Source organism: Rhipicephalus microplus, chromosome X (genome assembly GCF_043290135.1).
Source record: "Rhipicephalus microplus isolate Deutch F79 chromosome X, USDA_Rmic, whole genome shotgun sequence".
In the NCBI taxonomy this organism is placed as follows: domain Eukaryota; kingdom Metazoa; phylum Arthropoda; class Arachnida; order Ixodida; family Ixodidae; genus Rhipicephalus; species Rhipicephalus microplus.
Genome location: NC_134710.1, coordinates 81,024,423 through 81,038,422, shown reverse-complemented (window position 1 = coordinate 81,038,422; position 14,000 = coordinate 81,024,423). Strand labels below are relative to the sequence as shown.

Genomic DNA, 14,000 nt, shown 5'->3' with positions numbered 1-14,000 from the left:
GTATCAGTAATTGATGGAACAGCCGTTTTTTTTTTTTTTCGCTCATGGACGCTTTTTTTTTTTTCAAGTTTTATTTCGACAAACACGTTGGTTAGGTCGTTGCACTTCGAATTTTTTTATTTGCTCGTCGATTTGCCTTCTTTTTTTCTTCAGGGTACGGGGACCGCGTTCCAACTGTACCGCTGGGGGGTAGAATCGTTTCTGATCACGGCCAAGTTCGGGGTGCGCCTATTACACGCGGAATTAAAAACAATCGAATTTTCCGCGACCAAACTAGGGGTGCGCCTATTAAGCGAGTGCGCCGATTATGCGAGTAAATACGGTATATATATACACACACAATTGTCATGCAAAGCACCAGTAGGATGAATGAAGCACCAGTAGGATGAAGTGAGGAAGGATATACATTCTACAGCCATCACATAAGGTGCCCTGCCTTGTATAAATGGATTGCAAAAGTATCGCTTGGAGAACGTGAACGTTTATTCTATGTTTCCCGCATATCTGTGCATGAATTACACAAAATTTACTAGTCATTAGGTCATACTAAGCCGTTGTGCAAGTACCTAATGTTTAAAGCATAGCGGTCAATTACTTTCTTGCATAAAGGGGGTTATTTTTCTTAATCAGCACTCGTTATCTGCCACGATCGGAGTGCATGCTTTGTGTTGTCGCACCAAACATGGTATAGTGCCAGCATTTTTGTAGACAACAGCAATAGCGGAGTCTCAGCAGCATTAGTCATGTAATTAATTTTTTTTTATGGTTTACCAGTACAAATGCAAAATAATAACATATTTTTTAATGTAAATATTACATTAAAAAGTATGCTGCTTTCTTTTATTCACAGGAAAGAACATTACAGACTGCGGTCAAGCATTATTATGACGCCATAGCTTTGGCAGGTTCGCGCGTAGCGTTGCTGGTCCATGGTGCTCTTTCTCATGTTCTATCGTGCAGCGTGTTTGCAAGAAGAACCTTAGTGACATTAAGATGTTACATTGATTTTTGGTCGCTTTTATCTGTGGCAAGCGTCACAAGTCAAGACGAGCAAGTTGGAGCGGTTTTTTGGTGTTGTGTTGGTTGTGATCACTTCGTCAAAGGTGATCACTTTGTCAGCGTTGATCAAGGGTCACCTCCTAGCTCCAATCCTTTAATGTAAGTATTGCATTTACACATTTCCAGTATATGCGAACGCTTGCCCCTAGTATAGGTTTTCTTTATTATAAGCACTGTGTCATTGTATACCTTGCTGCAGTATGCGATGAAAGGCATGAAGTGCACTACATGCTGGTTAATGTAAAGCATCCTTTCATTTTTTGAGTCGTGCTTGTGCCTTATGGTGCACATGTGTCTTTGTAGCAGGTGCTAGTGATTATATAAATAAATTCATTTGACATCTAGTTAGTCTAGTACTAAATAAAAAATAATCTGTTGCCTTCAGGGTTGCATTTCGCCTACATGGAAATGGAACCGCTACACACAAGATTCAACCCGCTTTTTTTTTTTTTTTTTGACCAGCTTGTGAAGCACCGTAAATATGGGCCACCGCGGCGAAATTATTAATCATTACATAGTTTTCTTACGGCATTATCTGTCCAAGTGCTAATCAGACTGGGCTTCCCATTGGTCGACAAAATTTGTGGAGCTCACTCATACTCAGACTCACGAAATATTTCCTGAGCCAGACTCATTCGGACTCACACTCACAAACATTTTCTTCAGACGGACTCACTCGGACTCAAACTCCCTAAAACATTACTCACCCAGACTCACGGTTCGATCTGAATTTGAGTGAGTTTGAGTGAGTCGACTCATGAATACGGCAGCCTAAATTATGTTTTTGGACCATGATGTCGATACTCTTTAACCAGTATCTCACAAAGTGTGTTATTCTAGGTTCCGTTTGACATAGTATATTCGCAAACAAGTTCTGCGTGCTTCCAAGCCAGGAAGGTCATTTTTCTTGGAAGAGATGACAGCATAAGATATAATCATCAAGAAATTCCCTAGAAGAGTTCATGGGTGGAGGTCACGGTGCCGCCCTACATAATTTACGTCTAAAATTATTCCGTATAGAAACGGTATATGAACGTACTACTTTGGAATACCTGTGAGGAGACATCAGTATAAACATGAATCTGGGTAAGCCTGACAGTAATGCTGAAGATGACTAGATAGGACCTTAGATTGGCAAAAAAAAAGTGCAACTCACTCAGACTCATTCAAGAAATATATTTTGCGCTTTGGACTCACTCGGTCTCGACTCACCAAAATTTTCCTGGGTCGTACTCACTCGGACTGACACTCACGAAAGTTTTCTTCAACCGGACCCACTCGAACTCAGACGAACTCAGACTCAGGAAAACATTACTCACCCGGACTCACTCAAACTGACAGCTTGATTCGAGTCTGAGTGAGTCCGAGTGAGTCAACTCGTGAGTGAGTTTGCTGACCTATGGCTAATTCAGACAGGCCGAAGGGTCATTTTAGCATTTTACTGCTAAATTTGAATGGGTTCACGCCACTTATGTTATTAGGTAAAGCTATATGTTTGCTGTAATTGCGTGCAATTGATGAGTCATTATTGCCTTAATTTATTTTAGGTGGTGTACAATGATGCGCGAAAGCACACAGCTCATCTCTGGAAACTTGCCAACTATAACAACACCTACTGCAAGAGTTCAAATAAATTTTGAGTTTCTCCACCTTGACTATGTGACCGTGTGCAGTTTACTGGATCAGCAGGTCCTGAGCCTATTAAAGAACCAACTACGTGACATGCGATGTACCTGCTGAGATCAGTGCAAGTTCTGGCCAATTTATGAATAATCTTGGAATTCAACCGGGGAATGATTCACCACTAAAATGTCTAGCTTGAACACTTTTACAGTTGAATGGGCTAACTGCGCCATTTAAACCAATTGGCATACAGCCAATTGGTCCAATTGGTTATGTGCTGACCCCACCATTTGACCCGATTGGAATTCAACCAATTGGTCCAATAGGAATACATCGTATCGGCCCCATTGGTTACATGCTACTGCACCATTTGAACCCGTTGGCATACAACTAATTGGCCCAATTAGTTCAAATGGCCCAACTTTGTACTAATTCACAAATGTAACCAATGGAAACTAAGCGGTTTTTTCCAACTGGTTCCAATTGTTTTTTTTTTTAAACTGGAGCTACACATCACAAATAACTCACAGCAGCCAGTATCCCAGCACATGTTTCATCTCGCCAGCCTATAAGTGCCATGTAATTGGTGAGTGTTCATATATGTCTTTTCAAATCAATTAGGAAAGACAGTGATTAAGCAGCTATTGAGACTTCAAATATTACAGTGTGTAACAAGCGCAATGCAGTATTGACAAGAATATGAAAGAAGGGCAATGAACACAGAAGTTTACTTACATAACGGTAGACCTTTTCAATGTACCTAGATGAACTGCGGTGAATCTGGTAAGTTGGATTTATTGGCTCAACAGTTGCGCGTAGTGTCAGGTTTCCAGGGACTGCAGCCCCACTTGTGAAACTGTGAAAACGAGGCAAAAATAATCATACAAGTTGTTCACCCAATCCTCCCAAATCAGTGAACAAATCAGTGTGGCTCATTACAGTGGCACTCACTTGGCGACGACAGTGCCGTAAATGTACTCTTGCGTGGCCATGAAGAATGTGGGCAGTGTGACATTGACTTCAAATCTTGTTTGATCTAGAAGGAAATACGGATCGTGAATAAAGAACCTCCAAACTGCGTAGCTCAAACGAGATGCATCGTTTTTAAACATTTCATAATCAAATTAGACAACTCACAGTACTCTTCTACAACAAATGTCTTCTCTTCAACTTGGCCCTAAACAAAAGAAGAAAACGAAAGATATACCAAAAGTTGTGAACCAATATAAAACATGCAATTCCACACACAGTTGTCATGTGATAGTAAGACACACCTGAGCAATGACCTGGATTGTCCATTTTCCATAGTCAGGTTGAGGAGACAAAGGGTACTCTAAGCTCACAGCACCTGAAATAAAGTCAGTATTGGTCATTACCAGAAAATTGTGCTCATGTTCGTGAGAATCATCTGTCATTACTGTGACAATATGTCTCCCGCAATGATAAAACAGGGCCCATATTGAAGGACCGCTGTATCGTATACAAACTGCTTAGTGAATACAAGTCAATGCTCACCTAGATTTGTTCGCCTGGAAAGCCAACGCCGAACAATTGTCCGGTTTGGGTTCAGCATGTAAACATCAACGGCATCTGAGAATGCCTTGAGCTCTGTTGTGACTGGCAGTGCACGAAAATGAACTGCAGGAAAGAAGGAGACACACAAGACAGTGAGTGATGACAAATCCACACACAGCGTAGATTCAGTTCAAATGACTATACTGAATGCATTAACTACCTCACACCCCAATATATTTATTTATTTATTTATTTATTTATTTATTTATTTATTTCACAATACTGTAGGTTTTTGTACAGGCCCATACAGGAAGTGGTTAGAAAAAGTATAGATGAGCATGGACATATTACAACCAAAAACGAAAGCGGAACACAGAATGCCTCAGTAGATAATGCTTCCATAATACGTATATCAAGAACAACGCAAAAAAAATGCAGAAATGGGATCACACATCAAAAAGCACCATACATTTGATAAGCTTCTGCAAACATTTACCTCATGAAGGACATGCATATGTACAATCAAGGAAGAATTCCAGTTTTGCAATAAATTCATTCACTGATTGGCATTCAACAATGTCACTTGGTAAAGCATTCCAAGTTCCAATAGCCCATTGAAAAAAAGAATATTTAAACGTGTCGCATTTGGCCTGATAAGGCCTGATGTGTTTATTCTGACAGGTTCTGATAGAGTGATGAATGAAGTGACAGGTTCTGATGAAAAAAAAAAAAAGAAAGTGCCGATAGATATGCTTCTTTATAGTAGTCGAGACGTTTCAGAACCCATACGGATTCCTTCTTCGCACACTAAGTAGGCAAGAGCTGCATGTCGCTTTTTTATGCTAAAATGTGACGTAATGAACAGGTGTAGCTGACGTAACGAATGGGTGTGCCGCTGTGATTATGAACACTCCCATCAAAGAAAAGTTATGTTGCATGCTGAAGACAGCTGCATCGTGCCCTTTATTTTTTTTTTTTTTTTTTTTTTTGCGACTGCGAGTGCTATAAACAAATTTTAAAAAATCTTCAGCTGCATGACGATTAGGAAATGATTCCACAGGTTGGAAATGTTAAAATACATGTAGATCTCAAAGATGAGCGTAACATCTAGCTGGAGGTACTCCGAGTAGATAAAGCTTGTCTAGGTAATGACATTGTGAAATATCTCTGTGATTGAGGTGTATCTAGAAACAATTTAAAGCCAGTGAAACGGGATCACAGAAGCATGTCAACTGGCATGAGATCAAATTTTCCATTCTAACAAGGCATGCTATACCTGCCTCACTCTACTCTTTTTTTTTTTTTTTTGCAATCCTCAACCTAGCAGTGCCTAAACTTCTATTTCGCATCTGCGGACATTTGATCGCAGATGTAAAAAAGGTAATATTTTTTTCCCAGATGGTATCAGACAGCCATCCTACAATGTGGGGTTGCATAAAACTGTGTCCAATAACAAAGGTTTTTAATACATTATTTCATGGGCGTGTTGCGAGACAGAACCGATTTGCATAAAATGCGGGTTGTCACAAAACTAGGGCAGGTATTGGTGAGCTTCCACTGTATTCTTAAGGGGAGATGAGGGTCTGAAAATGCTAGGTTTTTTTTTCAAAATTATAGATTTTTAATTTTTGCCTGTTTTGATAAGATTAGTACCTCTACTGTTATGAAAAAAAAAATACAGGTCGAGACTTAACTGGAAATGCTTTAAAATTGCGTCTAAAGAGCACAAGGTGCCTGTTAAAACGTCCAAAGTGTGCAGTCTTCGAGCACCTTGCTGCCGATAATGCGCCGCCGCTCGCCATTGTTGATCGCATTAGCCAAAGAGTCGAGCCGCACTCTTCAAACAACAGTTTCCCTCGCTGATGCCGGGCAAGAAATAATAAAAAGAAGCACGCTTTTGCGCGTTTTTCGAGCGCCGTGTGTGGCTTATCACGTGGTACGAATCGGGGACCGCCTTTGGACACTGCGCACCTGTATGTGCTGTGAAGCCTATTTGCAAGGTCCATGTCTTGTCGAGCAGCACAGCTGAACAATGCTTTTCTTGTGTAATTATATTCGTTATGAAGAAAAGAAAGCGTTGCTCGCAAGTGAAAGCTGCACAACGGCTTTCACTTGCGACCAATGCATCAAAATCAAACCGTTTTGCGATCAATGCCAAACTTGCAGTCAATACATCAAAATCAAAACCAATGCATCAAAAGTCATTCACACCCGTCAGCCGGAAAGCTCGTGATGCGGCAATGGATGACGCCAGCACCAATCTTTCGAGGTTGAAAGAGCTCACAGTGCGAGAACTTAGCAGGGACGACATTGCCATTATGTACGACGGTATGTGGCACAAACATGGCCGCAAATTGGCATAACACTGGACTTAGGATTTCGCAGCCCTGTCGAACTTCTTCCTAGCTTGCAGTTGGCACAAAGCTCTGCCAGATAGAGCTGAAGTTTGTCAAGCGTTTCATGGCCCTGTCTGTAAGCGAAATGTCTATGAGGAGTCTGCTCGAAAAAGCCAAGAGGGACGAACTTGTGAGGCTGGCATATTTCAGTCGCAGAGGATGGAAAAAGAGGATTCTTCTTTTTGGTGTGCAAATTTCATCAGATACAATGATATCTTTCATAAATAAAAACACTCAATTTTAACTTGAAAACTCATTTTTCTTAAAACACAAATTTTGCCATTTTTTTCAATGTGCCCCTTTTTCTTTGGGCACTTCTAGGGCTCGGATCTGCATGAAATTTTGCCCAAATTTTTTCTAATGTATGGCAAATATAATTATATAGTTTAAATTTCAATATTTTATTGTATAATAAAAAAATTCTATGTAAACCTTTACTAAAGTGGGTGAAACATGGACTTTTTATGTCTATTATTTTTTCATGCCAATTACATATTTTGTATGTGCTTCCTAATTAGTTATTTGGATTCTACACTTTATTTCAAACATTATGAACTATGAATAGTAAAAAATTACGGAAGTTCAGGAATGAAAAGAGGGGGAGCGAAAGGGTTAAGGTTCTAACTTTGTCATTTTGCAGAGCTAAAAGTAAGCAGCTTGCAAGAAAACTAATTATATACTTGAAATCAGCATAAAAAGTTCCATAAACAGCTCAAGTTTCATTGTTCTAGGGTGAATATTAAAAAAAAGTGGCTTGGAGTAGCATCTCCCCTTAAAATAAAGTTTAATACAGATTTCAAACATGAAATTTTTGAATATTTACTTCACCATCATTAGGCCATCGAAGTTTTACATAAGGAAACTGTTTAAGATACAGCAATTTATTACTGTGAATATAACAGAATATCAGAAAATATTAGGTAAAAGCTTTGTTCTCAAGATGACTGCCCACAACACTGAGCCATTAAAAAAGAAGAACGGGAAAACCAGTTTGGGCCACTGAGAATAAAACCCACTTTGCCATGCATCGAAAGCAGACTTTTTATCCGCCACTGCGCATGCACACTTCCCCAGTTTAGAGTGCTTTTACTATGCAGGCCCCAAACCAATAACACATAGCTCTAACCTCGGGTCCCTTTCTACGCACAATCTCTTCTCCCTTCTGCTACAGTATACACTACCCACATCACCTCCTTTTACCTTCTTTAAACATGCGTGCCTTGCAAAAGCCCTCCACTACAGCACATTTAAAGGGGCCATGACACAGTCACCCATCAATTTGCAATTTTCAGCAAAAAAAAATAGAAGGGTCTACTTTGCCTATACATATATGAAAAATTAACAGTTAAAGAATATGACGCTCTCACCCAAGAATTTCTGGTTTCCAACAAAAAATAGAAGTGAAGGGTCTACTGCACCTATGCATATACGAAAAATGACCAGTGAAGGAATTTGAGTGCAAACTATGTCCGGGAAGTTGCCGTCTTTAAACGCCTCACACCGTCGGCGATCGCCATTTTGCCATGGCCTGTATGACGTCATGCGCTGTATGGAGCAGAGACGTTGTTTTCAATTAAAGATTTAGCTGTCGCGAATTGCTCAAATTCAATACCAAGCTGAAGAAACGTGAAATAGCTTAATTGCATTAGCAGTTCAGGACACAACAACAAAATCGTTTGTAGGAATGCACATACTCGGACAGCAAGTAGCTCGTTACGTCACAGCTCGCGAGTGTGCCAGTATTACCTGTGCCAGTATTTCTTAACTCTCTGGCTGCTAGTGTAATTGTAAAAATATGCAATTATGAAGTGCTTGACCAAGTGTGGTAAAATTTTGTCAGCATCATTTGAAGGCACAAAATTAACCTGCATATTAGTATAGATTATTTAAAAAATTTTGGTTTTATGACCCCTTTATTTATTCCACACCTTTCTGGGAATGCCATCCTTAGTGAGGACATGGTATGATGACTTCCCTATTTTCTCTTGATCCAAAAACACATCGCACATGATTCGCATAGGATCAATTGCATTTGAACTGATCAAAACAGCGACAAATATTTATTTAGAAACAGAAAATAAAAAAATGTATGTAGCTTGCACTAGTGGTACACCGCTGGAACAGAGCTAGTGTTCAACCTCGTTTTTTCCAGGCTTTAAATGCGAAGGATTTCTTGGGAAACTTTGACAACTTTGAGCATGCGTATGTATGTAAGTATGTACCTATCTAGCCACCTCCGACTTCCTGCTTTCCTGGCCCTTTTGTTAATGGGATGTGTACCAAAACTAGTCTGAATATGACTGCATGACAAACATAAATGATGGGTCATATCATGAAAATCATGACATGTGTGTCATAATGGCATGATTTACATGCTGCAGTCTTTTTGCTCTTGTGACCCTTTCATGCGATATGGAAGAAACCCCTTTACAAGAGGCATGCTCCAGGCAGCAGTTCTTGTCTTTTATATGAGATGTCTCTAATAAGCAGGGTACCTTGTATACATTTTCCTATCAACTCGTATTTTACTGTAGGCACCCTAGTCTCTCTTAGACCCATTTGTCTCCTACATCAGTGTCTCCTATCAAGGGGTTCGACGACAAAATCGCTATGGGATGAGATGATTGTATGACTCACATAATTAACAGGTCCTAAAGTGCAATTCATGAGTACAGAATGATTTACATTATTTGGTTTTGGGGTGCCCACGGACATCTAATTATAATAATAATATCTGGGGTTTGATGTCCCAAGACCACTATATGAATATGAAAGATGTCGTAGTGGAGGGCTTTGGTAATTTCGACCGCCTGGTGTTCATTACCCTGCACCTAAACCTAAGTACACGGTCCTGGAATATTCCCGCCTCCATCGAAAATGCAGCCACAGTAGCTGTCGTAGTGGAGGGCTTTGGTAATTTCGACCGCCTGGTGTTCATTACCCTGCACCTAAACCTAAGTACACGGTCCTGGAATATTCCCGCCTCCATCGAAAATGCAGCCACAGTAGCAAAGATTTGATCCCACGACTTTTGGAAATTTAATTAAAATAACATATAAGAAAATTGGTAAGATGAAACAATTTTGTTTGATGAACTAAAAATGACAGGTGCCAACATAAAAAATCATGACAAGCATGCTATGTATGTCATGTATTGAATTAAATTCAATGGAATTGTTTATTTTCAACATAATAAATGTCAAGGGACGGTACGGCTAAAGGCAGAATTAACTGCCTGACAACATCCCTACCACCCAAGCACTACTGTCCGACAGGGTTGTGACTATCATTAAGAAATTATACACTAGAAAGCATAAGCTCTGCACGGAAATAAAGAAAAAAAAAACATGACATAGCACTATTTGCATTGCTTGCCTTATATGCCACACTCATGAAGCTCTCGTGTCTGCTTTGTTAGCTTGACATTACCAAATTTCCTTTAGTGTGACGTGACTGTATGACGAACATAAATACCTGATGAAAATCATGACATGCATGTGATGTACATGACTTACACGCCATGCTCATAGTGCATAAGCGGTCCTTCCAGTAGATTGACATATACCAAATTTGGTATTGTGCAACGTGATTGCACCATGAAGATAAATGACAGGTGATAACACAAAGAACATGACATGCAAGTCATGCAAGATGACTTACATGCCACACTGATGGTGCTGTCGTGCCCGTTTTGCAAGCTTGACATGTACAAAATTTGGTATTACGTGAAGTGACTGTATGACAAACATAAATGGCAGGTGATATCACGAAAATGTTGACATGCCTTTTACAACATGGCTTACATTCCACATTCACGGTGGTCTCGCAGCCAGTTTGCTCAACATACACCAAAATTGGTACTTCGCGACGTGACTGTATGACGAACGTGACAGGTGTTAAACGTGAAAATAAAGACAAGCATGCCATGTACATTACGCTTTGCATGCTACGCTCATGCTGCACTTCCGGCCAATACACACCAAATTTGGTACTGCCCGAAATGACTGTACAACAAGCATAAATGACAGGAGCAACATTAAAATCATGACATGCATGCAATGTAGAATGATTTACGTACCATGCTCATAGTGGGCTGGCAGCCCTCTCACTAGCTTGATTAAGACTGAATCGGTATTGTGTGCCATGGCTGAATGATGAGCATAAATAACCTGTCATTTGTGCTCTCTACCTAGCCGCCTCCAACTTTGTGCTCTCCTGGCCATTTTGTTAATGGGATGTGTACCAAAATTGGTATGACAATATGAGTGTATGACAAACATAAATGACAGGTCATATCATGAAAATCGTCACATGTGTGTCATAAATGGCATAATTTACATGCTGCAGTCTTGGTGCTCTTGTGACCGTTTCGTTCATGCGATATAAAACAAAATTGCAATAGCATGAGATGACTAAATGACTCACATTAATGATAGGTCCTAATGTGTAATTCGTGAATCACATGTCATGTGCAGCAAGATTTACATTATGTGATTTTGGGGTGCTCACGGACATTTAATTATAATAATATCTGGGCTTTAACATCCTAAAACCACAATATGATTTTTTTATGTTAACATGTGTTAACATGAAAATAAGGACATGGATGCTATGTACGGCACTATTTACGAGCTACACTCATGATGTGTGTGTGGCCATTTCGCTTACTGAATAGTGTAGACCAATTATAACGTAACCACTTATAGTCTAGAAACGGTTGCAATGCGGTCTTCCTCGACTCACGTTCACCCTTCTCATACCGCCTATTGTGCAGTCCCCTGAGATGGAAAGACCCCTTATAGTGTGGTTGCCGGAAAATCTCAAACTGTGACAAACGCGGTAGCGAGTGCAAGTCTGAAAGATGGCGGTTCGCCGCTGGGAAGCGAGCGACGAGGTCGTTATGGAGGAGGAGGGCACGCGAAGTGAACACGAAGGGCGGACGGGGCTTAAGTGTACTTGCGTCGATAGCGTGGCTGCGGCCGCGCGCGGCTCAACATGGCAAGTCTGATCGCATCCTTATCAACTACAATACTTTTTTGCAGACTAGTTGGTTCATACTTGAAAAATTGAATTGCTGCACAAACTTGAAGGAAAACAAGGGAGACAGGAAAGAGCGCAGACTACCAAATGTTTATTGTCGTTTCTTGAAGACAATATATACGCATGCTACGCTGTGCTTCCACGATGCGCACAAAACCAAAGATGGCGCAAACAAAGCCGACCCCAAAAAAATCAAATCAAAATTGACTGCCACCACAATGACAAAAGTGAAAAATGGCAAAATACAAAAGTGATACCCACCACAATCTAAACTGCGTATTCCCAAGCTGTGCGCTCATCTTTTTTAAAATTTATCTTTTATTATTTATTGCACCAAGCATCAACAAAGGAGTGAAAAAAATGAAAACGTACTCTAGAGACTTTTGTTTAAAAATCACTAAAAATGGTGCTTAGCACCGAATAAAACAATAAAGTAACAATTTTATATTCACTCCAAGCAGCCCCAATCGAGCAACCCGAAGAAGCAGTACACCGAGAGTCAAAAACTATAATAACATAAAACTTTACAAAACATTACGTAGCGTCGCATGGGAAGTAAAACAAGAACACTCATGAACAAAACAAAAGAAGAGAAATGGAAGAGAACACAATGCAAGGCGTTAGCCACAACATTACACATGAACATGTAGGAAGACGATTTCCCTGTCCGAAAGTGAATTGAAGGCATGCTTATGCACTTGTCATTATATTGCCTGATAAAGTACACTTCGATAATCTCCCTTTCGGTCTTTTCACGTGCCTTAGCCATGACTGACACATTCTCAAACCGGGGGGTGCAACCGCATGTCCTACAGTGGAAATCTAAATGACCACCATTTTTTCCTTTTACGGCCAGACTGTGCTCATGCAAGCGTTCATTGAGGCAACGCCCCGTCTGCCCTATGTACACCCTCCCACACGACAAAGGGATCAGATATACGACAGCAAATACACACCTAATGAACTCGTTCGCATGCTTTTTTGTGCATTTTGCCTTCTTCTGTTTAGTCATTAACGTACAGATCTGACCTAACTTTGTAGGCGCTGAAAACAGTACATCAACACCGTACCTATTAGCCACCTTTTTTACGTTGTGGGAAACACTATGGAATTCACTTTGTAGAATTCCACAATGTGGAAACACATTGTGGAATTCACTTTTGGACAGGGAAATGGTCTTCCTACATGTTCATGTGTAATGTTGTGGCTAACGCCTTGCATTGTGTTCTCTTCCATTTCTCTTCTTTTGTTTTGTTCATGAGTGTTCTTGTTTTACTTCCCATGCGACGCTACGTAATGTTTTGTAAAGTTTTATGTTATTATAGTTTTTGACTCTCGGTGTACTGCTTCTTCGGGTTGCTCGATTGGAGCTGCTTGGAGTGAATATAAAATTGTTACTTTATTGTTTTATTCGGTGCTAAGCGCCATTTTTAGTGTTTTTTAAACAAAAGTCTCTAGAGTACGTTTTCAATTTTTCACCCCTTTGTTGATGCTTGGTGCAATAAATAATAAAAGATAAATTTTTAAAAAGATGAGCACACACCTTGGGAATACGCAGTATAGATTGTGGTGGGTATCACTTTTGTATTTTGCCATTTTTCACTTTTGTCATTGTGGTGGCAGTCAATTTTGATTTGATTTGTTTTGGGTCGGCTTTGTTTGCGGCATCTTTGGTTTTGTGCGCATCGTGGAAGTGCAGCGTAGCATGCGTATATATTGGCTTCAAGAAACGACAATAAACAGTTGGTAGTTTGCGCTCTTTCCTGTCTCCCTTGTTTTCCTTCAAGTTTGTGCAGCAATTAAATTTTTCAATTATCAACTGCGCTTAACATTTTCCTGTTGGGAACAATGCCATCGTTATCGAGCTTGCTACAGAAGCCGCGTTAGGCACCTCGTCTGTAAATTTAATAAAACCTTTTTGCGGGGGTCCATTGCGGCGGTCAAACCTAAATCGCGCGATAGCTGTTGCGCTTTATGACGCGAGCCTTTTTCGCCTTTGCTGCCTGTGCGCTGCCTTACATGAGCTTGGCGGGTTTTCGTCGTTGTTGATCTCCCGGCCGCAAACCCGAACTTCGTTATCACGCACGCTGTTCTTGGTTCAGTGCGGTCTTTAGTACGCCGGATCCTTTAAGACAAACTTCTCGCAACAGCACGCAAATCGGCGGGCTAGACCTAACTGGTGTTGGCTGCGTTTCGGTAGCATGCTATCTAAGTTGCGCTTTGCTGTGGAATCAGCGAAACTCCTTGAGGTGGCTGCAGTTGACGTACGGCTTTTCAATGCGATGGCACGCGCGCTTACATGTCGCATCCTCTCGTGGCAGCCCCAGCAACTCACAAGCGCACCATGCTCAAATCGGCCAATGGCGT

The 14,000-nt window shown here is 40.6% G+C and overlaps 1 protein-coding gene across 3 annotated transcripts in view; it reads right to left on the bottom strand.

Annotated features, from left to right (window-relative positions):
* Mcr (macroglobulin complement-related) overlaps positions 1-14,000 on the bottom strand; it is a 253,503-nt gene that overhangs the window by 91,875 nt on the left and 147,628 nt on the right. For all 3 annotated transcript variants that reach the window (XM_075877217.1, XM_075877218.1, XM_075877219.1), the window contains exons 5-9: positions 4,198-4,320; positions 3,957-4,030; positions 3,820-3,859; positions 3,634-3,718; positions 3,418-3,538 (exon numbers count right to left, since the gene is read on the bottom strand). In XM_075877217.1, the coding sequence (XP_075733332.1) occupies positions 3,418-3,538; positions 3,634-3,718; positions 3,820-3,859; positions 3,957-4,030; positions 4,198-4,320 (443 nt within the window). The remainder of the gene's footprint in view (positions 1-3,417; positions 3,539-3,633; positions 3,719-3,819; positions 3,860-3,956; positions 4,031-4,197; positions 4,321-14,000) is intronic.